This window comes from Protobothrops mucrosquamatus, unplaced genomic scaffold (assembly GCF_001527695.2).
Source record: "Protobothrops mucrosquamatus isolate PMUCROS unplaced genomic scaffold, P.Mucros_1.0 scaffold1483, whole genome shotgun sequence".
In the NCBI taxonomy this organism is placed as follows: Eukaryota; Metazoa; Chordata; class Lepidosauria; order Squamata; family Viperidae; genus Protobothrops; species Protobothrops mucrosquamatus.
The window spans coordinates 47606-62592 of NW_015387660.1; the positions used below are offsets into that span (position 1 = coordinate 47606).

General features: G+C 43.6%; 1 protein-coding gene across 1 annotated transcript in view; it reads right to left on the reverse strand.

Annotated features, from left to right (window-relative positions):
* Positions 1–10285, reverse strand: part of LOC107293036 (dolichyl-diphosphooligosaccharide--protein glycosyltransferase subunit STT3B-like) — a 51221-nt gene extending 40936 nt beyond the window's left edge. The window contains exons 1-2 of the mRNA XM_015822165.1: positions 9842–10285; positions 2118–2264 (exon numbers count right to left, since the gene is read on the reverse strand). Of these exons, the coding sequence (XP_015677651.1) occupies positions 2118–2264; positions 9842–9902 (208 nt within the window). The 5' untranslated portion in view covers positions 9903–10285. The remainder of the gene's footprint in view (positions 1–2117; positions 2265–9841) is intronic.
* Between the last annotated feature and the right edge of the window lie 4702 nt (positions 10286–14987).

Here is a 14987-nt window from a genome sequence, read left to right on the forward strand (position 1 = left end):
AAAAAATTTAAATTTAAAAAAAAAAAAAAAAAGAAAGTGGGCTTGATCGGTGGTGGCTCCAGGTGTTGTGGTGCCAGGTATACTGGTTGTTGAGCAGCTTGCTGATCTCAGGGCCAAGGCCGCATCACCTTCCAGATTCCCCTCTGCTGGGCACCTGGGCTCGCAGAGCGAGGCTGCTGCAAAGGGCTTTGCTGGGATCGAGAGCTCGAGCCTGCGGCTGATGGAGGAGTGGGTGAAGCGGCATGAGCGCCAGCAACAGGACTGGGACTTCGGTGAGGGGGGTGGAAGCGATGAATAAGTCTTCGCCTTACCCTCCTTTGCGCACTCACATTGGGCTGCAGGAACCCCTTCTTTGACTTCCAGCCAGTCAAATTTCTCCTTTAGCTACTCGACTGAAGGACTGTGAACTGCAGTCTGGTACTTCCAGTCAGCGGAGTTGTCCCATCCAGTTGATCCCTTCCCCTTCTTTTGCGCTGCGGAAGATGGACCCTAGAGCGGAATTAACAACAGCTCCTCTTCGGCAGGCTTAGGGGTACTTCTACGCTGAGGGATCGGTTCCGATTGATAGAGGTCCGCCAGGATGGTGGTTCCCTCTTGAGGCATTAACTTCCCTGGCTGGATTATCCTGCTTTTTGGCCGGGCCCCCGTCATCAGACCCTCTTCGGTGGCTGGAGCAGCTGCTTGCACTCCGATGGCCAAATCCCCACTGCGACCAGCAGCGGATTCCTCTTTTTTCTCCATAGCGAGATCTTCACTGAGTCTTCGCTGTCCTCCCAAAGTGGTGGGTAGGCAGCCAGGGCTCAGCACCCCAAGAAAGAGAACATTTTGAATGAGACTTGGTTTAATGTCAAGGTTCCGATAGAGAAGACCAAACAAATCAGAACTCTTGAGGCTTGAAATTTCTTCAAAGAACATGTTTATTGGTTACGTAGTATCGGCATGGTCAAAAGTGAAACCAAGTCTGAAATCCCCTTCAAAGAGAGACAATATTACAAAGTTGAACTTCCCACCCCAATGCTATGCAATCAGCTATGTTCCCCAATAGAACAGTTTGGCGGGCTTTCTAACCAAATGCTCACGCCCCCCATCTAACAGACAGAAATGACCTTGGTTCCCACGGGACAGTAAAATGTTTAGACTAGTAGAAATCCTCCACACCCCTCCCATTCTTTTGGCAACCTAGAACGAGCATCATGGCTGCAGCCAGGTTCGTTGTAGAGTTGACACTTAGTTCATTTTAAGCGTTAGCTTTCTCAACTTCATCTTTGAATGCTCGGGCTATTTGCTGATATTCTGCCTTAGTTATGTGCCCCTCTTTCCCCTTTTTATAGTTGTCCTTTTTGTCTTTCAATTTATCAGAGAGTTCTTTACAGTATGCAGCCATGCTGGTTTCTTTTGAGAGCTATTACTTTTCTTCTTCATTGGAATTGTGCTAGACTGGGCTTTTATAATCTCACTTTTCAAAATTTCCCAAGCTTCTTGGGTTGTTTTCCTCTTGAGGATTCTCATCCATGGAATCCTTCCCAACCTCTCTCTAAGTTTACTGAGATCAGCTCTCTTAAAGTCCAAGACTCTAGTTTGACTATGTTCTATTGGTTGTGCTTGCATAATGTTGAATTCCAATATTGCATGATCACTCCCCCCCAGGTTCCTAAAACTTCAACACCTTCTATCATTTCATCTCAGTGAGAATGAAATCCAATATGGCTGACACCCCCCTAGTTCCATTCTCTACTTTTTGGGAGACAAAGTTGTCTGCTAGGTTTGTCAGGAACCTGTTTGATCTTCCACTTGGTGCAGAGTTTGTCTCCCAGTTGATGTCAGGGTAATTAAAGTCCCCCATTACTATTGTGATGTGCTTTCTACATACCTTAGTTAACTGACTAGCAAAAAGTTCATCTATTTCCTCTATTTGGTTGGGTAGCCTATAGTATACACCTATGGCAATGTCATTTTTCCCCCTTTTATATTGACCCAAATGCATTCAAGACAGTTTTCATCATTGTTCTGCTCTATTTCTGTAACAATCTCTACATCTACATCTCTAACTAAGAAATATTTTGAGCTGTCAGAAGGTTTTCTCTAAAAACAGGAAATATTTCCTGGATATTACTTACCTGAGTATGTTAAATAGATAACGCTCAGGAATACAATTGCAGCAGCCAATGATATACCTAAGAAGAATAACGCCTGAAATTCTTGCTTTGTTAGTTTGTCTCTCAAATACTGCAGGAAAGCATAGGCTTGCAAAAGAGCAAACACACCTGTTAAAATGAATAGAAACAGTTCTTTGTTTAACAAACAGTCCTTGCTGTAAACAAATACTAATTTTAAGTAATTTTTCACATCATACACATTTCTTTTACTTATTCTATATATTTACAGATACATGGATTTCTATGTATGTTGTCATATGTACGATCATTTATTTGCCTGATGTACATATGTTCGTACTCTATGATAACCTTTTAGTCTTTCTGTAGCTGTTATTTTTTCCCTATTGGATATTCATTTTTCTTTCTTTTTATTACTCCATTCATGTATGTGTTGATTCATTTTTATTTTTACTCTTAATTTTACTTTTTCAGCTACTGATTTCCATGCAATATGTTGAACTGAATCTGAAAGAGCCTAATTAAAATGCCTTTTGGTCAAATTACAGTCCTGAATTATAATAATAAAAACATCAAATTCTGAATCATTTCTACAGTATTAACAAGAAATATTAACAATATTTATGCTGATAAACTTGTTTATATGGATAACTTGTGTATTTTGGAAAGTTCTCCCTCTAATTGAAGAATGACACACATAAATTAAGCAATCAGTCCTACTGGATCAGGCCAATACAAGTAGTCCTTTATTTATGACCACAATTGAGCCAGGAATTTTGATCCTAAATTGCTGTGGTTGTTAAGTGAGACACCCACGTGACTGCCTTGTTCAACAACCACAATCCCAGCTCACCCTGTTGCGGTTGTCAAGAAAGGTATTTCTCAAGGATGCCAGTGAAGTTCCTGTTCCTGGTCAGGTTTGAGGAAGATTGCCTTTGCTAGCTTTCTAGCTGAGACTTGCATGGGCTGGGTGAGCCTGGCAGCAGCTGCAGGGAAAGGTAAGTGGACCCCACTGTGATGGGGCAGGGAGAAGGCCAGGCCACTCAGGAGTGTTGAGGGGAGGGAGGAGGCCTGGGTGTTGCTAGGCCTAGCTAGCTGAGGCCTTCCAGGTTTGGTGGGGCAAGGAGAAGGCCAGGTGGGGGGGGAGCGGCAGTGCTCCCACAATTGTAAGGGTGGGCACGCTGCCAAGCACCCAAATTTTGATCCTGTGAGCACGGGGGCACTGCAATGGTTGGAACATTGGGAAGGTGTTGTAAGTCCCTTCGTTCAGTGTTGTAATTTCAAACGGTCGCTGAACAATTGTAAGTTGTGGCCTACCTATAGTCCATCTAGCCAGCATTCTACATCACTCATTAGCCAACCAGATGCATCCAGCAAACTCAGAAAGACTGATAGAAGGGTAAGGTCTTATTTCAGTGTTGCTTTGTGGCAGCTGGCATTTTAGGCATATTATCTGATTTTTTTATATAGTCCTTAAGTTTTGTAGACATTGGTGGCCTGATCCTCCATGCATATGCCCCATCTCCCTTCTTCTAAACTGGTAGCCATCACTATATCAATGGCAGTAAATTCCATAGCTGTTATTCATTTAGATTTATATTTGACTTTCTCTCCAGGAGCTCAAGGCAGCTTACATGGGAACTTCTGTTCATTTATCTCTACAAAAAACATGTGGGGTAAAGTTAGACTGAGAGAAAACGATTTGTTCAGTCACTCAGTGACTTACTATTGCCGATGTTGGATTTGAACCTATTCAAACACCTTCATCCAGGGGTGTCAAACTGCCGGCCCGTGGGCCGGATGCATCATGCCGAAACCGTGCCCACCCCATTGCCAGCAATGGAAAAAAAGTTGTGATATGTCGCGACACGTCACGTGACGTTGCGAGTTTGACACCCCTGCCTTAATCACTACACCTCACTGGCTCTCAATTAAACTATGTGAGATACAGTATAAAGTAATACTTCATTTTATTGGTTTGAATATTCCTGCATTTAGGTTTAATGGATGATTATTGTTATAATTTAGTTTAATTATTAATGTAATACTGTGTGAGAGAGGGAGAAATGTCTGTTCACATTTTTCATACCAAGTGTGATTTTATATATATATGTCTCTCCTGTGCGCCAAGCTGAAAAACCTGCTTTAACCTGCTTGTTTTTGATAGTCCTCCTTTTTTGTATCTTTTCCTAGTTTGCAATATCTTATTCAGATGTGATTATCAGAGTATTCCTAATATAGCTTCATCACAGACTTATATATAAATCCACTGTACATTGGCAATGTTATTTTCAATCCCCTTAATGATTCCAAGCACAGGGCATACTTATTAGTAGCCCTCACATATTGGGTTATATTTTCATCCAGTTAGCCACCATAACATCATTCCTTTTCTGATCAGTCTTGTCAGCTCAGAACCTATTAATATATACGTGAAGATGCCAAGTACCCAAATTTTGATCACATGACCGTGAGGATGCTGTAACAGTCATAAGTGTGAAGATCAGTTGTAAGTCACTTTTTTCAGTGCTACTGTAACTTTGAACGGTCGCTAAATGAATGGATGGAATTCGAGGATTACTTGTAATTCATTCCTACTCTACCTCCTGCTCTTTATTCCATTACTAATTGGTGAGAGGCACATGACATGGATTTTGTAGTAATTTTAACTAACAGTTACTTTGTATTTTGACTTATTTTTCTCTTTTAAAATGATAAGGCTTTATTAAACCATTACAGACTGGAATGTAGGAAAACATTTTATCCTATTGCTGTATGGATTGACTGTTGAAGACAGGCACAGGCTGTTGGGGATGAGTCTGCGTTGTCTGCATCTCAAACTGAAGCACAAATGGTTCCTGCAGTCTTGCATTTTAGTTTGAGATGCAGACAACACAAACTCATCCCCAACAGCCTGCGCCTGTCTTCAACAGTGAAGGGACACAGGGCAGAAAACATCCTGTAGCCAAGAAGTTGCCAGACACATTTGCACTACTCAGGTGATCATGAGGACACAGATAAAACCTTCAAATGGCCTCAACAATTCTCTAAAAGAATGCAAATGACCACCTGTCTGCAAGGAATATAAATCCTTCCATTCCCCACCATCCAGTCAGAGCTGAAGAAGCTTCTTGGATGAGAAGCGAAACGTCTTCAAAGAAAAACAAGAAAGTCCAGTTGCCTCCTGAAAAAGCACCTTTGGGACAACCATGACCTGGATGACTGAGAATCTCCATAGACACCTCAATGAAAACCTGTTCCACAGCGCTTAGGACCTCAGACTGGGCCAAAGGTTCACTTTCCAACATGACAACGATACTAAGCACACAGCTAAGACAACACAGGAGTGGCTTACTCTGTGAATGTCCTAGAGCAGGGCTTTTCAACCTTTTCACCGATTATACCACTTTTAGAATATGGCAATATTTGAGTAACACCAGTCGCCTAGCAAGGTGTCAAAAACTTGATGACCCCCCCCAAAATGGAAAAAAGTGATAAAAGTACAGGTAGTCCTTGACTTACAACAGTTCGCTTAGTGACTGTTCAAAGTTACAACAGCACTGAAAAAAGTGACTTATGACCACTTTTCACACTTATGACCGTTACAGCATCCCCAGGGTCATGTGATTTACATTTGGATGCTTGGCAACCGATTCATATTTATGATGGTCACATTGTCCCAGGGTCATGTGACTGCCTTTTGCAACCTTCTGACAAGCAAAGTCAGTGGGGAAACCAGATTTACTTAACAACCAAGTTACTAATTTAACAACTGCAGTGATTCACTTAACAACTGTGGCAAGAAAAGTCATAAAACGGGGCAAAACTCATTTAACAAATTTCTTTTCCCCCTTTTATATCCTCTCTTTTCTCCCCCCTTTTATATCCTCTCTTTTCTCCCCCCTTTTATATCCTCTCTTCTCTCCCCCCCCTTTTCTCTTCCGTGCACCTCCAGCTGATTCCTCTCAAGGCAGCGCTTCTCTGTCTCTCTTTTGCAGTCCCCTTCTCTTTCCCCCATTCTTTTTTTTCTCTCCCTCTCCTGCCCAAACCTCCTTTTATAGCCTCTCCTCTCCCACCCCCTCCTTTTCTCTTCCGGGTACACCGGAAGCGCCGATCCTGGGGCTTCTGTCTCGCCCCTGCAACCCTGCAGAAGTGCACGTCGATCCTGGGCTTCTGCCCAGCCCCCATAGCCCTGGAGAAGTGCCGATCAGCTGTAGCTGCTCATGGCGATCCTGGGCTTTGCTCAGCCCCCATAGCCCTGGAGAAGCGCCGATCAGCTGTAGCTGCTTGCGGCGATCCTGGGCTTTGCTCAGCCCCCATAGCCCTGGAGAAGCGCTGATCAGCTCTAGCTGCTTGCGGCAATCCTGGGCTTTGCTCAGCCCTGACAGCCCTCCTTCAAACTGGGGCATTTCCAACCAAGTTGCCCTCCCTCCTTCCGTGACTCCTTCCTTCCTTCCTTCCTTCCTTCCTTCCTCCCTCCTTTTTTTTTAAACTGCCAGAGGCTCCGGGCAGAGGTGGCAACAGGCAGGCAGTGGTGGGCAAAGGCTTCCCCTCCCCCGTCATTGCCTCTGCGTGGCTCAGCTCAGCTCACCTCTCCCAGACCCGCACACGTGTTTGTGTGTGTGCGAGCACGCGGGTGGGATGTGTATGTGTGTCTCTCACCTCTTGCAACCCCGCGCCCTCAACAGAGACTTTCTGCGATGGCAGGCTGCAAAGTAATGAAAGCTGTTTTTTTGGAGTCCTTGTTTCTTTTTCTCAATGTGCCGCCAATCGCATCGCGCCCTGAGCCCCTCAGCTCCCACCCCCAGCCCCGTGGAAGGCTGCAAGAAGCTCCCATTGCAGCTTCTCTTACCTTTCCCGTTCTTTTCCTCCTCAATGTCACAGCATGGGCTGCAAGAGGTGAGACCCCCCCACACACGGGCGCACACACACACACACAAACAAACACATGCACGGGTCTGGGAGAGGTGAGCTGAGAGCCACGTAGAGGCCCTTCAGGCAGAGGCAACGATGGGGGGGGTGTGAAAGGGTCAAAATGGGAAGCCTCCTGCCCGGAGCCTCTGGCAGCTTAAAAAAACGAACCTGCAAAGCGCTCAGAAGGCAGTCTCTTTCCCAGCTCGCTCCTTCCTTCCTTCCTTCCTTCCTTCCTTCCTTCCTTCCTTCCTTCCCTTCCTTCCTCCCCTGCTTCTCTTTCCTTCCTCCGTGCTCAGGAAGGGATGACAGGAGGGGGAGAGATTGCCTGCGCTGCCACCAGCCATGCTGCCGCCGGCCATAGCCGTCCCACGCAGGCAGGGGCTTTCCTGATGAAAGGGAGGCCTGGTGGCTTCAAGGCGAGGTCAGCGAGCAGGCATGGCGCTGATCTACCAGTGGGGGCCATCAAAGCTGGAACGCGCTCAGCCTTAGATCCACGGGGAGCCCTGGAGCCAGCGAGCCCCCCTCCCGTCTCTGCCCCGTCTCTGCCCCTGGGGGTGCATGGAGAAGGCAGCAAGCATACGAGTGCTGGTGTCCCGGGGGAAAGGGAAGCGCTTCTCCTACCTTTTTCCTTTATCAGTGGTCAGCAGGGACAGTCAGCAGCGATGCTAGGCGCTCACCGCCTCCTCTTCGCTCGCCCACGGGGTGGGCCGGGGCAGCCCCTCTCTGGCCCTTTCCGACCAAAGCCACCTCCTTTTATATCCTCTCCTCTCCTGGAAGCGCTGATCAGCTGGAGCCCAGCGCTGATCCTGGCGCCTCTGCAGAGCCCTGACAGCCCTGCAGCTCCAGCTGTCTCTCCCTTGGGCTTGTGCTGCGCTGCCGCCACTTCAACTCATTCCTCTCCACCCTACCACTTCGCGTACCACCTGCCAGGTAGCAAAGTACCACTGGTGGTACGCGTACCATCGGTTGAAAAGCCCTGTCCTAGAGTGGCTCAGTCAGAGCCCTGACTTGAACCCTATTAAACATCTCTGGAGGGACCTGAAAATGGCTGACCACCAACGGTCTCCATCCAACCTGACTGAGCTTGAGAGGATTTGCAAGGAAGAATGGCAGAAAATCCCCCAATCCAGGTGTGCAAAGCTTGTCGCGTCATATCCCCAAAGACTCAAGTCTGTAATTGCTGCCAAAGGTGCTTCAACAAAGTACTGAGTGAAGGGTCTGAATACTTATACCAATGTGATATCTCAGTTTTTTCTTTATAATACATTTACAGACATTTCTAAAATTCTGTTTTCACTTTGTCATTATGGGGTACTGAGTGTAGATTAATGAGAAAAAAAATGAATTTCAACAACTGTAGAATCAGGCTGCAGCATAACAAAATTGACAAAAGTGAAGGGGGTCTGAATACTTTCTGAATGCACTGTATTCTTTTATCCTGCTAAGTTTGTTTAGCAACCTTTGAAGAGTGTTTTGGACTTTCAAAATAACTATTGATAACCTTAGATATATATATTTGTCATCCACAAGGTGAGTCAATGACCGCACACAACCAGCACAAGAAGTCCCATTACCGGGAAAATGTGTGCCACATTTAAGGGGAATAAAAGTAAAATGTATCTGACTACAGGTAGGCCTCAAGTTACAACTATTCATTCAGCAACTGTTCAAAGCTACAACGGTACTGAACGAAGGGACTTACAACCAACACTTGGAAGTTCTGGCCCTTGCAACGCTCCCATGGTCACATGAACAAAATTTGGGCACTTCGCAACCAGCTTGCAGTTATGACCAATTGCAATCTCCTGTGGTCATGTGATCACCATTTGCAACATTCCCCGCCAGCTTCCCACAAGCAAAGTCAATAGGGAAGGCGTCAATGAGGATTGCAAGTCATTTGGGTGAATCCCCCCCGCCTTTCTTCACTTGCATGCACTGTGCTTTCGTTCCCCTCTTCTCTCACAAACACCCTGTGCCCTCTTTGCCTGGCCTTCCTGTGATCGCACCCACCCCACATCTTCCATGTCCTCCGTGCAGTTGCACAAACCCCACATCCCCTTTCCACAGCCTCCCTGCAATCGCACACATGCACTCCACACCCTCTTTCCATGGTTTCCCTGTGATTTCACACATGCATGCACCTCATGACCTCGTTTCCCACCCTTCCTGAGCTTGCGCCGCACCACAGCACCCTCCTCTCCCAATGCACATGTGGCCTCCCCCATCTCAGTGTGGCACCCTCATGCTGATTACCTGGGACTCACTCTACTTTCCACTTACCAACCTGTGCATCTTGGGTTATGACAACAACTAGAACTACCTGCACTGCAGTAGCTAAGCGATGCAGTCACCTGACATTGTGCTTTATGACCACATTGCTTAGCAATGGCAATCCCAGTCCCAATTACAGCCATAACTCCAGGACTACCTGTAAATATCTATAGCAGCTAGGCAAAATTGTTCAGTTATGCTACCTAAGAACTTTCATGTTACAAGGTTTATTTTATTTTTGTTTATTTGATTTACATCCCACCTTTCTTTCAGAACTTCAAGGCAGCATATATACCAAAACAAACAGATAGAGTAAGAGATGAAATTACACTTTTTACTGCTATAAACAAAATCAAGAATCTACTTCTTTAGATTTTCTTTCTTTTCTACAGTTTTGGCTTTTTTCCCTTTTTTCCCTTTATTCTAAATATTAGTTTCTGTTAGCTTTTCCCTTTCTTTATTAAAATCTTAATAAAGTTATATTTAAAAAAAGGAAATTATAACTTCATAGTGCATATTTTCAACACATTATTTTTTCTTACCTGCAGCTGCCATGTGCTCACTTGTCCTAATTGGCTGAAATCCAACAAAAGGTATCTGCATGGATAATATTAACCCAACAATATAGAAAGTGCTATATGCTGTGAATGAAAAAAAAAGCAAGTGTCAAATTACTATTTAAAAATGTTAACCATTTTTAAAATGGTATACTCATAGCTTCAGGATTTGTAGGAAAATTTGAAGGCCATTTCTGTAATACAGATTTTACAACACATATTGTCTGACATGTTGGAAGCTAACAGAGTAACAGATATAGAATGTAAAACAATTATTACAGATACAGCTTCCCAAATAATGTTTACCTGTATGACCCATTCATACAGAGATACCTATATCAGAAAGAATTTAAGGCTGAAAAGATGAAACAGATCCCCACAATTAGATACCATAACCAGCCTGTTATCAACCATGGTGTTCAGACAAATATATACACACACACTTATACTCTCTCTCTATATATAGAGTATATATATATTCAAACATACTGTATGTGTATGTATATACAGTATATAAGTACCGTGTTTCCCCCAAAATAAGACCTACCCCCCCAAATAAGCCCTAGCTTGTTTTTTGGAGCGAGCCTAATATAAGCTCTACCCCCAAAATAAGCCATAGTTTGGGGGCAAGGCACATGCCTAAAAATCAAGCTAGGGTGGGGATGTGGAACTACCCTAAGCGCCCCGCACCCACTTACCGTTGCAGCCAGGCCTCCCATGCCCCGACACCTGCCTTGCCAGCTCACTTCTTCTGTGGCCACTCGCCACCGCTCACGCATACTCGTCACCCCCGGGTTCCATTTTGCCATCAGGGGCCTTCAGGAAAGGCCTCTGCAGCTGAGAATGGAGCTCCGGATTGACACGTGCATCACCCCTGGGCTCCATTTCACCAACGGAGGCCTTCAGGAAATGCCTCTGCAGCCGAGTACCGAGCTCTGGATTGACGTGTCAATCCAGAGCTCAGTTCTCAGCTGCAGAGGCCTTTACAGCAAAATGGAGCGCACATCAATCCGGAGCTCCATTCTCAGCTGCAAAGGCCTTTCCTGAAGGCCCGACGGCAAAATGGAGGCCAGGGGTGATGCGTGCGCATGAATGGCGGCGAGCGGCCGCAGAAGTGGGCTGGCTGGGCGGGGCTGTTGGTGCCACCGCCACGAGGTGTGACCATGAAAAAGACATCCCCTGAAAATAAGAACTGGTGCCTCTTTTGGAGGCAAAAAAACAAAAAAACAAAAACCGGGTCTTATTTTCGGGGAAACACGGTATGTATGTATGTATGAAAATATGGCAATGTGTGAAAAGCTGACATTGTATAGAATGCCTAGGAAATCTATAGAATGTGTGATTTTTTAGGCAAAGTATGAAATGTCTTGTTATTTTAATATGCTATATACATTCCCTAGGCATTATGCAGAATGACAAGAACTATTTAGGCAAAGTATGAAAAGAGAGTCATGAAAAGATGTATATGAAAATGAAAGAAGAAATGCAAAATAAAGTAGAGGACATTCTTACTTAAAAAAAAAAAAGAGAAAAAGACCAGTATCGACCTACTTGTTGCAATAAAAAGACTAGAACAGCATTTTAGCAAGAGTATTTTATACTTTGCTGGTTTGCCTTTTGACATTGCATAGAATGCCTAGGAAACGTGTGAAATATTAAGCGTTTCATACTTGGATGTCCCATTTTTGGCATTCTATAGATTTCCTAGGCATTCTATAAAATGCCTAATTTCACACATTAAATGGTAACATATATAGGAATTATTATATTCCTGAAATGCCTACAATGTACTGTATAATAGTTATTTAATGCCCCATTTGTGCAGTGGATGTAAATAATTCTTAACTACACAAAAACAATTTGTAGGATGCAATGTTGATTGGAAAGACAGTTTTACTTCAAAGTCTACTTCTTTTTTTTAAAAAAGATATTTTATTGATTTTTTAACATAAACACCTTGATATTTGGTAAACAGCGTGTTGTCTGGGTTTATATTTACAAAGTAATCACTAACGGTTAGTTTCTATATTCCAAAATCCACATAATAGCTTTGCTTGATTTTCTCTTGTTCCAATAATATTCTCTTTGCAACCTTAAATTAATACAATTCTTATTAATTTTATAAATAACAATTAAATATAAAGATTTTTCTAAAATTTCTACCAATAATAATCACATCGATATCATGCTTCTTTTCTATCTGGTCATCTTGGTTGCCTCATCATAAATCCTGTTTACAATTCTTGTTTAATTTATTTTCCCTACAATGTTCAAAACATTTCTACTGGTTAAAATTTTCCCAGAATTAATTACCTTAAAGTATTTAAATCTATTTTCATGTCTTAAAAAAAAGTAAGAAAAAGACACAAAAGAAAAACATAGAAAAAGAAAAGATGTGAGACAGAAAAAGAAGAAAAGAAAAAATGAGAAAAAAATAAGAAAATATACTTAAAATATACTGGTCAAAAAAATAAAGGGAACATTTTACCATGGAACTGAAGGAGTTTGCGTTCCCTTTATTTTTGTGAGCAGTATACATATCCCTCTTGAACTAGTATACACTAATTTCCAATTTTTTTCTGTTCTCTTTACCCATAATTAAATCCAATCTAATCTTTTAACTCTATTCAAAACATTTTTTCCCATTTTTAGTTATCGATTGGAATTTTCTTAAAATCAATTACATTTAAATATCTAAAACATTTCCTTTATGTTAATCATCCCACACATTTTTATAGTTCTCATATCGAAAAACAAAAGAAAAAAAGAAAAAATACTGTCTTACTTGGAGGGTTCATCCCTCTTAAACTAAAATCTTTCTATTTCTTCAGCCATATTCAAACAAGTGTTTAATTTTTAAATATTCCCTCTGATACACCCCATCATCTAATTCCTCAATTCTGACTTTAGCCCTCTTCTTTTGCCAAGCATCTTTCCCAATCAATATATTCTGTTGCATCAAAGAGTCTTTCCATAATCTTGTAAATGTTGTTGTAGATATAGTAGGCAAATTAAACATCATGTCTTTGTAAAAATATTTTGCGCCTTCATATTCATTGAAGATTTCTCATCATCCCTTGTCTCCCCATTTCTTGTGGTACTCACAACAGCTCAGCAATCCATTTTGTCAAATCTTTTTCCTTATCCTCAAATTTACTTTGTGGTCTTAGAGTACAAGTTATCTTTTCCATGTTCAATGTTTCTTGTAAGTCCTTCTCCACTTGAGTCTCCACTAGCTTATATTCAGTTGTCTGCTTTACATGATGTCTTTTTTTTGTTTTCTGATCATTTGATTGTTGTGACGTTAAATTGAGAATGCATTCATTTAAATTTTCAAATTCATTTTTAATTTCCTCATGGTTTGAAGTTAATATCATTTGCATTTGTTGTAACAGAACATAAATTTCCTCCTGGTAAGTATTTATTTTTTCTTGATATGTTCTTTCTGCAGATCTCTGATGCTCCATAATGACCAAAAACCCTTTCTCTGCCAATCACTTTAAAGTCACAATTTAAAAAATATTTATAATCCAGGAAGGTAATTTTTTTCTAAGTTGTATAGTTCTCACTTTGTAGAAAGTCCACAATGTTTTCTTTTCTTTTGTTACAGCTGCTCTTTGTTTAATCAAAGCTGTGAAGGTCACGACAACAGGCTTTTCTTTCTGGGCTGTATATTTAGGGCAGTATTTTCAACCACCACTAGATGTCAGCACCGGTCCACCTTTCAATTTTCTGTATTTTTTCCCCATAAACTTAGTTCGCCGCTTCCATTTAGAGGAGGGTGGAACAAAGACCCCCCCTCACTTTCGGAGGATTTTTACTTCTGGGTTTTCTTTTTTTTCGTCAGGAAATCAGTCAGGTAGAAGAGAGAGAATCAATATTCTTACCCAGTTCAATCACGCTGTTTACGATCACGCTTAGTTTAGTGCTCTTTGGCATCGGCTGCATGTAGGCTGGGCTAGACTCACGAATGACGCTAGCCTTTCTTTTGTTGGTTTTTGGAGAGCTTTCCCCAGACGTCCTGGTCGACCACTGTCTCCCCAGGATCGTTGGGGCTTCCCTCCTTCCTTGCCACCTCTCCGGGGTGGCTTTGGGCCCATTTAGGGTCCCCAAACAGAGAAATCAGCCGTAGGGATTGGATTGTCTCGATCCCTCAGCTGTCACGCTAGCTGCGCAGAACCGGAAGCCTTCAAAGTCTACTTCTCTGCCACTGCTCCCTACCACAAGGAGGCAGGACCTATTAGACTGATCCATCCCAGCAACTGATAGACCTGAAAGGGTTCAGAGGGAGATGCGAGTTGTTCCTGAGGGTCTGTTACATGATCTGACAGAGACCTTAGTTGTTGCTTGGATTGAGAGGGTGGCTGTGGCCTTGGATTGGATTGTACCCCTGAGACCTCGCCCTTCCCGAGGACCCTGTTGCAGCCAACAGAAATCAAATGGGAGAAAAGACATCTAGAGCAGGGCTTTTCAACCAGTGGTACGCGTACCACTGGTGGTAAATTGGCACCTGGCAGGTGGTACGCGACCCTGCCTAGCCTGGACTAGTGTGTAGAGGGGGGAGGGAATGAGCTAAAGCAGCGTAGCACAGGAGTTGCCATGAGAGAGTCCTCAGGAGCTGCAGGGCTGCTGGGGTGAGACAAAGGCCCCAGGATTGGCACTTCCGGCTCACCCAGAAGAGGAAGGAGGAGAAGGGCGAAAACAGGAGAGGCTATAAAAGGAGGCAGTTTTGGCGGGAGAGGGAGAGAGAAAAAAGAGGCAGCCTTGCGAGGAGTAGTCAGCTGGAGCTGCACTGAAGGGAAAAGAAGGGGGGGAGAGAGGAGAGGAGATCAAACAGGTCGGCAGGGAGCTGATCTACAAATTCCTGGCAGCCATCCATGCTGGGCATGCACACAGGTGGCAGCTGGAGAGGGGTCACCCTCCACGAGGAATGAAGGCACCATCAGCTGGAGCTGAGGGAGGAAGGGAGGGAGGAAGGAGATGGGAATGAGAAAGAGGGAGGCAGGGAAGGATGCAGGGAGGGAAACAGGAAGGAAGGAAAAAAGGAAACAGAAAAGAGGGGAAGGAAGGAGATGGGAATGAGAAGCAGGGAGGGAGGGAGGGAGGAGATTGGAATGAGAGGGAGGGAGGG